The sequence below is a fragment of the Mycothermus thermophilus genome (assembly GCF_041956435.1).
Source record: "Mycothermus thermophilus strain CBS 625.91 unplaced genomic scaffold VTJ04scaffold_7, whole genome shotgun sequence".
Lineage (NCBI taxonomy): Eukaryota > Fungi > Ascomycota > Sordariomycetes > Sordariales > Chaetomiaceae > Mycothermus > Mycothermus thermophilus.
Window position 1 is genome coordinate 1,390,251 of NW_027191433.1, and position 14,158 is coordinate 1,404,408.

General features: G+C 54.4%; 3 protein-coding genes and 1 non-coding gene across 4 annotated transcripts; 1 reads left to right on the forward strand and 3 right to left on the reverse strand.

The window, feature by feature from the left end:
- Window positions 1–4,417: 4,417 nt before the first annotated feature.
- VTJ04DRAFT_10062 (uncharacterized protein) lies at window positions 4,418–5,160 on the reverse strand (the record flags this gene model as incomplete). Its single annotated transcript, XM_069357761.1, has 4 exons — window positions 4,418–4,472; window positions 4,543–4,607; window positions 4,681–4,697; window positions 5,013–5,160. 4 exons carry the CDS (start codon window positions 5,158–5,160, stop codon window positions 4,418–4,420), a joined length of 285 nt encoding a protein of 94 aa, XP_069214797.1.
- A 2,122-nt stretch (window positions 5,161–7,282) lies between these two features.
- Window positions 7,283–8,686, reverse strand: VTJ04DRAFT_10063 (uncharacterized protein; the record flags this gene model as incomplete). The annotated part of the gene is made up of 2 exons (XM_069357762.1): window positions 7,283–8,483; window positions 8,550–8,686. 2 exons carry the CDS (start codon window positions 8,684–8,686, stop codon window positions 7,283–7,285), a joined length of 1,338 nt encoding a protein of 445 aa, XP_069214798.1.
- A 1,376-nt stretch (window positions 8,687–10,062) lies between these two features.
- On the reverse strand, window positions 10,063–10,144 carry VTJ04DRAFT_t146. The gene has a single exon. It is a non-coding gene; the product is annotated as a tRNA-Ser (tRNA).
- A 1,450-nt stretch (window positions 10,145–11,594) lies between these two features.
- Window positions 11,595–13,554, forward strand: VTJ04DRAFT_10064 (uncharacterized protein; the record flags this gene model as incomplete). The annotated part of the gene is made up of 3 exons (XM_069357763.1): window positions 11,595–12,384; window positions 12,497–13,416; window positions 13,480–13,554. 3 exons carry the CDS (start codon window positions 11,595–11,597, stop codon window positions 13,552–13,554), a joined length of 1,785 nt encoding a protein of 594 aa, XP_069214799.1.
- Window positions 13,555–14,158: the final 604 nt, after the last annotated feature.

Consider the following 14,158-nt stretch of genomic DNA (forward strand, 5'->3'; position numbering starts at 1 on the left):
GCTCCGCTCACGAAACCCTCCTCCCGTTGCAGTCGGTCACAAACGGGAAATGGGACGCCCGGGAAGTAAAAACCTTTCTGTCTGCCCGCATCACTTCCAGTTGGCGTCCCATGCTAGGTATGTATTGTAGCACAGCGTGGCAGTAAGGTTTTTAGGGTGCTGAAATTTCTGCCAATGGCGCTGCCTTTTCGCCGACAGGTGCTCATCTCGCACCGCCATTTTACCTACCACAGGACAGTACCTGAGTTATAGGGATGTCTATACAGAACAACACTGATCCCTCACAACCCAGATCTCATTCTGCTGGACAAACGATAGCGTCCTGTTCCTGTTTGCTTCATTTGGTAAGGGAACCGTCATGGGTCGTGCTCCCGATCTGTGCCAATGTCCCTGCTCGCAGTTTCACACCAGAACTTTACTCGTATGGGCAGCGTACATACGTATATAGAGATATAATTATAGCAGTCACAGCACACTATGAATGTGCTAGTTTCAACGCCTAGACAATGACGGGCAGCTGCCCACAGTCACATTCTTCGTCCCCGTCACCGTCGTACCTTGGCTCTGGCACCTTGCTGCTGCTGCACAAGCTTCGCCCGATCAAGCAGATCCTAGCTCATGGTCAACCAAAACTTTGCAAAGTCTGGGCCTCCGCTCGGATCACCCCCAGAAAGTTCCCCCGATCACCAGTGCCAACGGCGGCCCTTCCTCCTCTCTTCCTCCTTGTTATTGGGTTTTGGATGGCAGGGAGGCGAAGTGTCAAGCCGGGGGGTTGGCATGGTTCTGGAAGGATTCACTTGTCAAAAGTCCCGACACTACGAAGAAAACAGGTTTGGCTGATAGCTAGCAGGGACGCGTACCTGGTCCATCGTCCTCAATGTCTCCTGCGTTTCCTACGTTCTGTCTACGCCTCCGAGCAGATGTCTCCCTGGTAGGGCCCTCTGGCCTGCTGGACAACTGCCGGAGAGAAAAAGGCGCTCCAGTGGACGCACTACGGAATACCTTACCCAATTACATGTGCGCGCTACTAACTCACTGACACACCGCATCTCGCCTCGCCTTGCATCGCATTTGCTCATGTTCGATATGCGTTTTACCCCTCCTACCAAGTCCTCTCTGCTTTTCGTGTGACGCAGGCAGATCGTCAGGTCAGGTATTTTGTCTGGCTCGTCCTACTTTTTCACTCGTCCCGTGCATGCCATCTCCTCATGCTCCCTCCCCCTCCTCCCCGGTCCGCATCCCGTTGCTTCGCCTCACCTCACCCCCCCATCCATCCCTCCCTCCCGCCATCAGCTTTCTCCCCTCTCACAGCGGCAGTCTGGTGGTGGTAGTATCGCATGCGAGTTTTTTTGTTTCACCCCACACAGTGGTGCCTCGCTTCGCTCCCACTCCGGGCGGGCGGCGGGCGGCCGGGTATCTGATCTCCTGATCGGAAGATACATACTTGATTATCTCAGATCCTGCCACTGGCGCGGCTTCACTTCCGCGGAGGGGCTTGCACAGACGCTATTGGTAAACATAGATGCTTAGGACATACGGCACACATGAACGCGCGGCCGCCGCAGCGGCAGTGGTGTGTGGACTCGGCACAGTTTAGGCTGTTCCCGTCTGCCCATCGGGAAACGTTTCGAATCCCGATCCCAAGTTAAATTAAAACCAAGCAGGTTAACTGCTGCTGTCTTGCAGTGCTGCAAGATGCAAAACATTCGGCGTTCATATTGGCTTGTGTCATGAACACCGACTTATTTCATCGGTGATCTTCTCCGTGGTGGTGGAGGGTACCGTTGCCCGGAAGAAGCCCCCTGATTGCACAGGATATACATACATCTACCGGATCCCAAGTGGATTTTTTGGCTTTCGTTGTCTCAATTTTAGTGTTACCTGGATATAGAAAGGCCGCTAGTATTCCAGCCATGTGGCTCAAACCTGACTGATCTTGACCGATCAAGTCGTCACAATCCCGTGCTCGCCGAGCATTTATGGGACTGCCTGGGTGCAACGCCGGAACTGGGCCGAGGGAGAAAACGCTGGCTGCTTAGCGAGGTGGCGATTATTTTCCCAGGGATTCAGCATGGCAGCATACCGTCTTGATTAACTGGAACTTTGTCGTCGAAGCCTAGGACCATGGCAAGGAAAGATTTGCTCCGAGGTAGAGATGTTTATAGCAGCGGACCCAAAGATCGATCGCTTTTGCTCGGGTGCTAGGCCGGAGATCGGGCGGGGTTTGGGCAGTCCACACCCCCCGGGTTATCTCAAACCTTATTCCCACTCCCCTCACCTCTCCAGCTTACACCTGACCCGAGAGCTCATCTCTCCTGCGAATATGTACGACCATCAGACATGGCATCTGGCATGTAGAGACTCGGCCTGTTGTCGTCACTGATGGTTCCGATGGAATGTAGAAAACTTGGGGGTGACAGGGTGACGAGAAGGACGTAAACTGATTTATGGAGTATTAGTTTGTTGTCTTGTGTAGCGGGGGTTTATTCGGCATTAATTACTGTTTTTTATGATAAATCAATGTTCCCGACCCCGAAAAGCTTTGGGAACTCACCGGTCATGTGTACTCTGCTGCTTGCTTGCTTGCTCGCCTGCCTCTGAATGCTGTCCTCGTGGTTCATGAGTTTGTGGTTCAATGGCACTCTACCTGCTCCTCAACCTGACACGAGTTTACCAAGAAAAGGAAAAACAATGGCGGGTAGGGCCGAAGTGTGCCCCTGGGGAGTTTCATGGAGGGTGGTAATAGAAAACTTTCCGATGCTCGTGGGGATATAGCCATGCTTCTCCCGACAGAATCTCCCGTCGATCCCATCAGAGGATGTGTGGAACTGGACTGAACGATCATGATCGATTGACGTTGGTTTACCGTTCTGCGTAGGTCTGGCCCTCCCGTTTGAACCAATGACCTACTCTTTCAACAACATAACACAATACATACAACCCAGGTGTAGGGGGCGGTTTCCCGCCATCCATCATCAAGGCAGGGATTCAACCATCAGAGGCGGGACAATGCCCACCACCGCCACCACCACCACATCGGCATGTATTGCTGAGACAATTCGAGACATGAGGCTGAAACTGCCCGCACCCCGTTCACAGGATGGTAGGTAGGCGTCTTTTAGAGTACCCGATGCAGTGAAGTCCAAGCCACACATATGACCGTTGAGCGTGGGATTTCCTCTTGTCTCAAACCTCCGCGGCGATGTTGTTTCTGTGGGTTATCATGGAGGGTCTGGCGTGTCTCACAACGAGGCGGGGGATCTGGGACGTCGCTTTTGTCTTTCGTCTCGTGGGGTCTCGGCGAGTTCAAGTCTAGGCTGAAGGAGACGGTGGGTTAGGTGTTTTCGGACATTTACCAGTCTAGGAAATGATCCTGTGTCTCTTTGTCTTGCCTGTATGCAGCATCATGGGCTGGCCGCTTGCTCTCAGCCTTGTTGGACACCCTCCTATCCACCATGACCACACGAGCCAGAGGCATGGATTTTTCGGGTACTCATCCGTCCAACGAGAACGAACCATCCAGCTCTCAAGATGCATGTTCTGTTTCTGGCCTGGCATATCGGGGTGGCCGATTAAACAAAATGACTCAAACGTCAAACATCTGATTAAGGCTCTTTCTTCATGAAGAGAAGGATACCTTAGTGTTCGAGCTTTTGCCTCGAGTCAAAGTTCGAGTGAGCGATATCACGAGCTTCTCGAGTCCAATGTGAACGGACACCGGATCAAATATCGACGAGAAGCAACACCTCCAATAGAGAGGTGATAATTAGTGGCGTTAGGAAAAGGGGGTTGTTGCCTCTCATCAGCTGTGCTGTCAATCCTCAATCCTACCGTGAAGTAGCTTTATGTTGAGCGTTTCTGCAACATCAATAAGTTTTGCATCATCGGCAAGGCCGATCCTCTTGTGCAGCAGCGGTGATCGTCTCGATCATCGTTGGCCTTTTCTCCCCCGACATCTTCACTCTCTCCCCACCGGACTCAGAGCGTGGCTTTCCATCATTGATATTATTACAGGCATGAGCTTGGCTGTGAAGCGCAAGTTCATGGTGCGGCTGTTTCATACTCATTCTCATCCCATATTTTGAGTTGAGATGATACTCCCCGGCTGCTTCAGAGTAGGCTAGAAACGGATTTCTAGTATAAGATCGACATGATCTTCACCCTCCCGAAGGGCACGGACAAGAGGTTTCCCCCTCTTGGTGTGGCCCCCCGCAGATGTGCGATGATTGTCAGATCTGCAGATCCCCCAATCCGATGTTTATCCTAGTGTAGTCTTGGTGAAACATGACACCTCCTTCAGCCAGGCAAGTGTGGTGCGCTGCCGCGGAGCTGTATGTGCTCTGTAACTAATATGAAGCAGCCAGTCAGACACACGACAGTCAACAACTAATCACGTCGAGGTTGCCATTGGAAATGCTCAGGAGCTCTGCTTGCTGTGATTTTTGCGCTCGCCGTGGAGAGAGTCTCGGGGACTTGTCAAGAGAGAGGAAGTCAGTGAGAGCCAGAGTGGTATGTAGATGTACTCGGTATGTATGTACATACACACACATGTCACAACGTCTTGTGTCGTGCTGATGGTCAAAACGCCTGAAGAAGCTTGACGATATCTGAGTTCATCAGCAAGAGACACGACCAACCTTCACCGGTGTCAACACAAGTTGAGCATAAGCAAATACCTACCGCAGCGGAAGAATTGCCTGTGTGCCCGAGCACGTATGCCCGAGACAAGGACAACCACAGCACGCGTTGCCTTGTGTTGTCTGACGAAGTGATAGCCACTAAGTACCAGGAGGCTGGCTCGTTCTCCGTTGGTGTTTTCTTGGCCCCGCCATTTCGCCCATCCCCTCTGGGTAAGCCTTGGCCTGACCCGAAGGGGTGGCCTGCGTCAAAAGATCGAACATTCGTTCTGGGAATCCACTTCGCCACTGAATACATAGTCGTTGCTCGTTGCAGGTTTAGCGCCGATCGGTCCCCGTCGACCTTGAAGCCCGATGAGCCTGCAGATAACTAACCACCCTGGACGGAGGACATGACGGCGGAAACGTCTTGGTCCTCGATTGCGCACTTCATACACAGTGCCACGCGGACGCAGGAGGCGTGCCGGCAGTTCCACGAGGGGTGGATGGATGGTTCAGACTGGCGTGGGACATTTTCAAGCATCAGGTAAGCAACCAGTGGCGAGTGGCCGTACCGTTGGCAGCAGCATATTGTAATCACAATGGCCACAGCGTCTGCGAAGGATGTACAGTACAGACATGCCTACCTATCGAACCCCTTTCTCGGTGTTCCCGGTTCCGTTAGTATGGTCAATTATTTACACTTCCCACATCTTAGATCTTCGGTCATGTGTAGGGTGACCGAGTCCGCGGGCACTCAACTCCCGAGCATGGATCTAGCCTCGATCAGAAACGCCGTCGGGGTGTTGGCAACTCCCAGACACTCAGATTGTCCGTTGTGGGTTTCATTTTGACCTGTCAGATGAAACTGCCATGTGCTCGACTTGGTTGAAATGGGGAGGGGAAGGCAAGAATGCGTGGTGGCTATTTCGCGAACGAACCACCACAGCTGACAGACCACCAGTTCACTGAATATGAAAGTGTAAGTTGTTGTGTTGATGGTGGGTGGCTGAGACATTCTGCTGCCAGAAAGTCAGATCCTTCCCCCTCCTCCTTCTGCAACGCACGCGCCTCAGGCTGTGTCCGATCTTGACCATCTCCATTCCAGGTTGGCTGGCTTGATGATTCGGCCACGAGTCGAGCTAACCGCTGTCCTGATACCCAACTGCTTAGTGTGCCTGAGGATCTGCAGTCTGCCTTCCTTCACCTCGCTGCCCGCCACCTCCTGATCAGGTTTAACGTCAGGCGCTACGCCACGCTAAGCTGAAAGCTCCCAAACCACTGGGATCCAGCAGCTCCATCACGCCCGGTGAAAAGTCGACGGGGACACGGATCAGGAACTTAACGACTACTCCATATCCGGGAGCCCTCTGTTCGGTCTTGGCTTGGATCGGTGAGCAAGCCACAAGTGTGTGGTTCGTCGGGCCGGTCACTACTTAGCGCACACTTGACCTGCCGAACTCTCACGTTGAAGCCCCATCGTGCGATTTCCGTGCGCGTTATCATCGTCATTTGTGACAAGTCCTGTACTAGTAGATGATGAAGGCTACGGACACAGCAGGGAGAACCGCCCAAGGCAATAGAAGCGAGGCTGGAAAACGTGGAGGAGAGTAGGGGGTTGAGGACAAGGTGGTTTTCGTGTATGCTGCACGTTGTGGCTTGTGTCGATGTGCATGTTTCCCCCCATCTGGCCTTGTTTCGCCTTTGCTTGCTTCTGATTATGATGTCTCTGTCGTGTCCCTTGCTTCCCTTCTCGGTTGCTTCCCGCTTCCTGCATGGTTGGCTCCAAGAAACTACAGTCCTCCGTACGTAGTATGTGTGTGAGAGAGGGTCGTCAGCCCTCTCGGTGTGAGTCCGTTGTCAGTGTATATGCACAAATGTTCATTCCTGAATTCATGTCTGTCCCCCTGTCGGCAGTCACCGCATGCTGGAGAAGGTCGAGAGAACTTGTGCTAGCATTCATGCCCTCACCACCAAGCTCGTTAACTGCTCCATATCCATCCAAACTTGGTCTTGACATCACATCATGAGTGGGATGAATAATCAAGAGGGTGATGATCCAGAACTTACTCTCATGACGAGCGGTTGTTCAGAGGCAAGAGAGAGAGATGCCATAGTAACTGGGTTGTGTTTCCCGGTCGTCCCTGACCCAGCAGACCTTTGCCGTGTCCGTGTCGAGGAACTGGCTTCGTTAATCCCTTGGAGCCTGTAATCCTGGAATCATGATCCTCTCAGGACCAACCCCTAATTTATGAGCAGTGGTTTGTGTTTTTTGTCAACTCAAGAGCAACATCAGAAACACCAACCAGGTCCCGGAGGCTCAGGCGGACAAAGCAATCACATCGGTTACAGATGTCTTGTTCGATCTCCAAAAACCTGGAGAGGTGGAGACGAACAGTCGGGATCAACAGACACTCTGTGTTCACGAACCAGTTGAGATGAGGCACCCAGTCAATGTTTGGCTACCCAATGACAGGAATGAACGACAACGACGACGGCATCTGTAACCATCACTTTCCAACGACAGTGGCCGTCGAAATTAGTTAAACTACCTATGGCTAGGTATGTAAACGAAGTCCATCAAAAACGATACCATGTACTCCGTCCAATTACTTTTACAATGGCCCATGGACCACCCCCCTATTGTTTCCATCCCCCGAACTGCCTTAAGCAGCCAACCTCAACACGACGTCCTGGCACTGCGCGTTCTGATACGAGTTCGAGGCCATGTAGAGATCGCCATCGCACTCGATGATACGCGTCCAGCCGTTGCCGGTGCACGAGAGGATCAGGTTGACGCCAAAAGAGCAGGTAACATCCGCAGCGCCGCCGGTCGTGGAGCGGAGCTGCAGCTTCCTGCGCTGAAGGCCCTGACCAGGCTCCAAGCGGAGCTTGAAGGACGAGTTGCTGGTCAGATAAGGCTGGCCCCCAGTGGACTTGACATTGAGAGAGGTGCCCGCGCCGGTCGTGATCTCGCCGTCCTTGGGAGAGTTGCCGTTGCCGGTGAACTGGACGTTCTTGCCGGCGAGAGCGGGCGGCTGGTCGACCCGAAGAGACCTGACCCACCAGGAAGTCGGGAGGGCGGTGTTCACGGTCTTCGTGGAGGTAATGGTGGTCGTGGTCTTGGTCTTCGTGGTCGCCGTGCCGGTGACGGTAACCGTGATGGGGATGCTCGTCGTCACGGTGATGGTGGCGGTCTCCAGGGACACGGACTCCGAAGTGACCGTGGTGGTGGTGTACTCGGTCAGCACAGTGGTCTCAGCCTCGGCGGTCTCAGTGATAGTCGTTTCGACAGCGCCGATGCACGAGCAGGCCGACGAGTACTCCTCGAGGCTCGGGCAGTCGGTGGCCGTGGGGAAGAGGGGAGTGGTCTCGACGGCGGTGGTCTCCTCGGCAGCAGTAGTCTCCTCAGCCGGAGTAGTCTCAGCCGGGGTAGTCTCCTCAGCCGGAGTGGTCTCAGCTGGAGTAGTCTCTTCAGCAGGCGTGGTCTCCTCAGCCGGAGTGGTCTCTTCAGCAGGCGTGGTCTCCTCGGCAGCAGTAGTCTCCTCAGCCGGAGTAGTCTCAGCAGGAGTGGTCTCCTCCGCAGGCGTAGTCTCGGCCTCGCTGGAGGCCAATGTGCTGGACGACTTTGGCTTGCAGGCGGACCTCTTCCTCCGCTTGCCCTTCCCCGAAGTGGTGTAATTCGTCGTGGTTACCGTGGACGTGACCGTCTTGGTGGAGGTGAACTGCGTGGTAGTGACCTTGGTCGACTGGTACAGGGTCGACAGCAGCTGCTCGGTGGTATACGTCGTGCTGACCTCGACGATCACATCAATGTAGGTGGATGTATCCACGATCGTCGTGTAGTCAGTCGACACAGGGGGGATGCTTGGTGCCTTGTTAGCATTCGCTTTCCTGACAATCAACAGTCTTGAACATGGTCATATCACATACTAAGTGGTCACAGTCGGCACCCCAAACAGCGATGTGCAGGCCTCATACTGGATGGGGGCGTCCCCGTTCACCAGCCCGGCAACCTGGGACAGGCACGGGCTGGCGTTGCAGTTTTCAAAGAACGGACTGATGGACATGGTGATGATGTTGATGGCTGTCTGATTGGAACGAATGGCAACGGGCACAAACCACCCGAAGAGTCAAAGGAGCGAACAGAGGTCGGAATGAGGAGAAAAAAGGAAGAGAGGAAAGAGAGAAGGTCTGGAAGCTCAGCCCATACTTGAATGATCACACGAGGACCATGAAGAACCATCATGACTCCCAGCATTCTGGCCTGCCTCAGGCGCGTCTCTGGCCCCATTGCTCGCGGTGATACCCCAACTAAGAAGCAAAAGGTTCAATAGTGTCTTAGCCTTGTCGTCAATGCCTGTTGATGAAAGCTTGACCTCGCGGTTGGGACTGTGGGGAGCCAATGAGAAAGCTGCTGAAGAAATTGGATTGACAAAAATGGGTATAAACCCCTGAGCTAAGAGCGAGCTGACAGCATCTCCACATCCGATGCAACCGGATCGTCAGCCTTAGGGCAGGAAATGTGGAATTGTCCTCACATCGTTGTCGTGTGACACAAGCATTTGAACATCCAACAAGTCAAGTGAAGTGAATGTGCACCGGCTTGTCTGTGTCTGGAGCAATTGCGTACTCCTTATCCGTGCGTAGGGAGAATGTGTTGTGATGCATCTCCTGAACGGAACATGATAATTTTCAATCCAGAGGATGGAGAATTTGACCGAGTTCTGTCGATCGTCAGTCTGATCCGGAGCACTTGAAGGAAAGTACTCCGTAAATTCCTCAATTGCCTAGACTAGTGTGTAAGGCGGATCTGTCCAACATGGATGATCCCAAGCAACGAAGCGGGCTGAAGAATCAACTGGAGATAAGTACTCCGTACAGAGTCGATAGTTTCTCATCAAGAAGACGCTGTACGGAGTAGGTACGTAGTACGTACCTATAAATGCTCGCGCGAAAAATGTCCGCAAACAGACTAGGAAGATTGACCTTTATCTGTACATCTCCCCAAACGTATGTACATACAATGAGATACACGTACAACTGTGAAGTATGTATGGATAGGGAGTGGATGCTTTATCTGTTTACCTACCGACCATGAGTGTCATGATGTAACTTCGGCCAGCTCGGTACATGTTTGGATCATGAGATAGTTTTATTCTCTGTCCTGAACATTGAGATGACAAGTCTGAGCATGGAGTCGACATGTGTCTGCATGAGGTGGACACACATATTGAGTGTCTAGGTTGGCTAGTTATGTTGCTGGCAATTGGAATGTTCGCAGGAGGTGTCCACAGTAGGCAGGCAAAGTAGGAACGACTGTCCGAACTTGAAACTGAACTTCAATGTCGAACAGCCAAAAAAAGACAAACTCAAGGAAAAAAAGTTAACGATCATCCAAACCCCTCAGCTGAGGGGGGAGGCCAGAAAAAAGTGAAAAGAAATTCGACGCGGGCCTGATTCGAACAGGCGCTCCCGAAGGAACTAGATTTCGAGTCTAGCGCATTAGACCACTCTGCCACCGCGCCTTGGTGGAAGGGAACCTCTCCAAATGTTCTTAAAGGCAACCCCTGTGGAGATCGATGCTTGGCGTGCTTGACAACTGCCAAATTCGGAACCTCGGCCTCATCCAAGGACTTGCATGGGACTTTGACATCATCGTTCCATCTTGAATAAACATTTCTGTTCCCAAAATACTTCCTCAACCAACGCACGAGCGCCGCAACCTCGGATCATGTCAAAGTTGGGGAACGTCGTACAATTCGTAAATGCATACAACCAAAGCCATGTGGCCAAAAACACTTTGCTGGTTCTTCCGAATCGACTTGACTTGCTACCCTAGGTCTCTGGGCATCTCCATGAAATCGTTTTCCGAACTGTCGTGCCCTCGCGTTCTGTGGTGTGTGACTCAACACTGCAGATACCGGCATCGCAACGCGGACCTACAAGAGCAGAAGTGATAAAGTGATAACTATGTCAATTCCGAAGACATGAAATCAAGAAGACGACCTGGGAAGTCGAAAGACTCTGGAAAAGTTGGGGTTCGCTGCCAACCCCTCATCCGTTGTCGTCTCCAACTCCAGTGCCTCGGTACTTCATCCCAATTCACGGGGAACCTGGTCCCTGCAAATGCGGGGAGGCAAGGAGCTAAGCACCAAACGACCAATCGGCATCACTACGCCCTTGCGGCCCCTGCCCGGCCTTCATCGTGCTACGACGGTGTAAATGTGTCCCAGACTCGACCACATCAGCCCGGAAGTACCTGGTGGCTGTCCGGACTCCAACGCGTGGTTGGTGAAGAAGGATATGATAGGTATAGTTCATATGGACAGCAAGACGAGAGACCAGTCATTAGACCATCATGTCGGCGTCATCTCACTCCTCGATGAACACAGCCAGGGTCCGGGGCCCTTGGTTCTGGTCAAGATCAGGGCGGAGAGGTAGTCTCTTAGAAGCGTCGTATTGTATCAGACTAGGCACTTAAACCCAAGCCTTCCTCTTTCTCTCCACCACCGAGGATCTCGGGTCTGCGGGGGCCTTTACGCTTACGACCTGGCTGGGGTGGTGACAAAGAGGGGCCTTCTGCGTCGGTCGTGTCTACCAGTCGTGTTAGTCTAGGAACCAAGTCTCCAATGTGGAGGAGAAAGGTCGCCATCTTGGTCACTCGCCGTCGTTACGCCGTTCTCTGGCCCCCTCGCCACGAGAACCAGACTCCGCTTCACTCGTCTACAAGTACGTGGGCAACCGCCGACCGACATCTGCGTGTCTTTGGGTTTCCTGGAAGATACATGCTCCTCCCGAACTCTCTCACTTGATTGGAAACCTAAGGCGGGACATTTCCATCTGGAACCCAGTCGCCTACCCACCTTTAAGTTGTCGTTGACCTTGGCCTGTGTATGTCCTTTTCCCTTTCACTTCCTTTCCCAATCCCTTCACATCCCCTCCTCGCTGACCGACCCATCCAGCTTTCCCTCCAACATGCCCATCGACTCTCGTTGGCAAATTCCCATCCCACGCTGCTCGCTGCAGCAATGGATCTTCGGCTCGGCCTGCGGGCCCGTCGGCGACCACAAATCCTTCGTCGACCCGGACAACCCGGAGGCCAACTACCTGACCATGTCCGACTTTCGGCTTCTCGCAAAGCGCCTGGCCCTGGGTCTGCAGCGGGAAGGCCTGGGCAAGGGTGACCGCGTACTCATCTTCTCCAACAACAATCTCGTCTTTCCCTCCGTCTTCCTCGGCGTGCTCATGGCCGGCGGCGTCGTCACCGGCGCCAACCCAACCTTCGTCCCGCGCGAGCTGGCCTACCAGCTGCGCGACAGCGAGGCGCGCTTCCTCTTCGTGGCCGAGCACGCCGTCAAGACGGCCCTCGAGGCCGCCGCCGAGGTGGGCCTCCCGCAGAACCGCATCTTCGTGCTGGGCACGAACGCCTCCGTGCCCATGTCGCAGATCGCGCGGACGCTGGCGCCCGCGCCGCCGGCGAAGAATAACGTTGCCGCCGCCGCCGGGGTGCGGCACTGGACCGAGCTGCTCGCCGGGAACCTGGCCAAGGCCGAAATGTGGAGCTGGGAGGAGCCTGCCGACCCGGAGCACACGACGTGCTGCCTCAACTACTCGAGCGGCACAACCGGCGTGCCCAAGGGCGTTGAGATCACGCATTACTCGTACGTCGCCAACGGCGCGGCCGTCGTCTTTCTGATGCGACTTCGTCCGGACTGGAAGGAGAAGGAAAAGCGCGACAATGCCTTGGCCTTCTTGCCGCTGTATCGTATGTCTTTCCTTACCCCTTCTCTTCCCCCCCCCCCCCCACCAAAACAACCTTCCCTTCATTTTCTTATCCCCGTCCCTTCAAACTAACCATCCTCCCACCAACCATCTAGACGCCTACGGCCAAACCTTCTTCGTCGCCAACCTCCCGCACATGCGCATCCCCGTTTACATCATGCCCTCCTTCAACTTCCCCTCCTTCCTCAAGCACATCGAGCGCTTCCGCATCACCATCTGCCCCGTGGTCCCGCCCATCGTGGTCCTGCTCGCCAAGTCCCCGCTCACAAAACAGCACGACCTCTCGTCCATCGAAACCCTGAGCTCCGGTGCCGCCCCGCTGTCCCGCGAGATCTGCGAAGAAGCCGAACGCCTCTTCCCGCAAACCAACCGCGAGAAGCCCCTCGTCATCCGCCAGGGCTGGGGCATGACCGAGGTGACCTGCAGCGCGATGGGGTGGGACCCGAACACGACAGCCGCGCCATCGGCGGGGGTGGGCGAGCTGTTGCCCACGTTCCGCGCCAAGCTGATGAGCCTCGAGGACGGTGGCAAGACGGAAATCACGCAGCCCAATGTGCGCGGCGAGCTGTGGATCAGCGGGCCCACGCTGCTGCGGCGGTACTGGAAGAAGCCCGAGGCGACGGCCGAGACGGTGGTGCAGGACGCCGACGGCACGCGGTGGCTGCGCACCGGCGACGTGGCGTACGTCGAATCGTACGGCCCGGGCGCCATCTTCCACGTCGTGGACCGGGTGAAGGAGTTGATCAAGGTCAAGGGGAACCAGGTGGCGCCGGCGGAGTTGGAGGGCGTGCTGCTGGAGAGTCCGGACGTGGCGGACGCGGCGGTGGTTGGTGTCACTATGCCTGGCGAGAAGGGGAGCGGAAGCAGCTGGGAGGTTCCGAGGGCGTATGTGGTTCGCCGTCCAGGGTCCAAGGCGACCGAGGCGGATGTGGCCAAGTGGATGGAGGGCAAGGTTGCGCCGTATAAGCGGCTTACTGGAGGGGTGGTGTTTGTGGATGTCATTCCCAAGAACCCGGTGAGTTTACTCATTCATTCCTGGACGTGAGTGACGAAAGCTGCTAACTTGGTTGTCTCGCAGTCGGGCAAGATCCTCCGCAAACAGCTCCGCGACCGGGCACAGTCCGAGGTGGCTGGCCAGTCATCGAAGATTTGAACGCGCAAAACGATTGGCATGAGGCTTTCTGTCAGCTACGCCATTCGCTGCTCCAGAGCATGGCTCTTGAGCCAGGTTCAAGCGTTGGTTTTGTCCAGATTATCCGGCCCACCGAAGTCGAGGCTTGTTGTTTGTTAGACGATGAGGAGGAAGAGACGCTGTCAGGGGGATCCGATGCAGGAGCATGGACCGATAGAGGCGTTGATGTTGCTGTGCGTGATACCATGTATATAGGACGCATGGCTGCTGGGACGTGTGGTAACAAATGTGATCAGTCTCTGTGCCATGTTCATGACTCAAAAAATGTACATCTCCAGGATCCCGTCGCCATCATCATTTTGTATCGTTGAAACGTTTCCGCTTCGAGAGCACGACTGCTTTTACTCAGCGGAACTATGCGGTCATGCATCACAAGAACTACCCGGGTAATGACCCTTCCGCACGCTAGAAACAGAAGGATGGTTCTTGAACTGGGTCCATGTCACATGCCTACAGTAATATGTACAAGATACCCATGACTCACTCAACGGTTCACACCACAATCACGTCCATAACACAATCATTTCACGAGGGTCCAAGACTTTGACGAAATCTGTTAGATTTC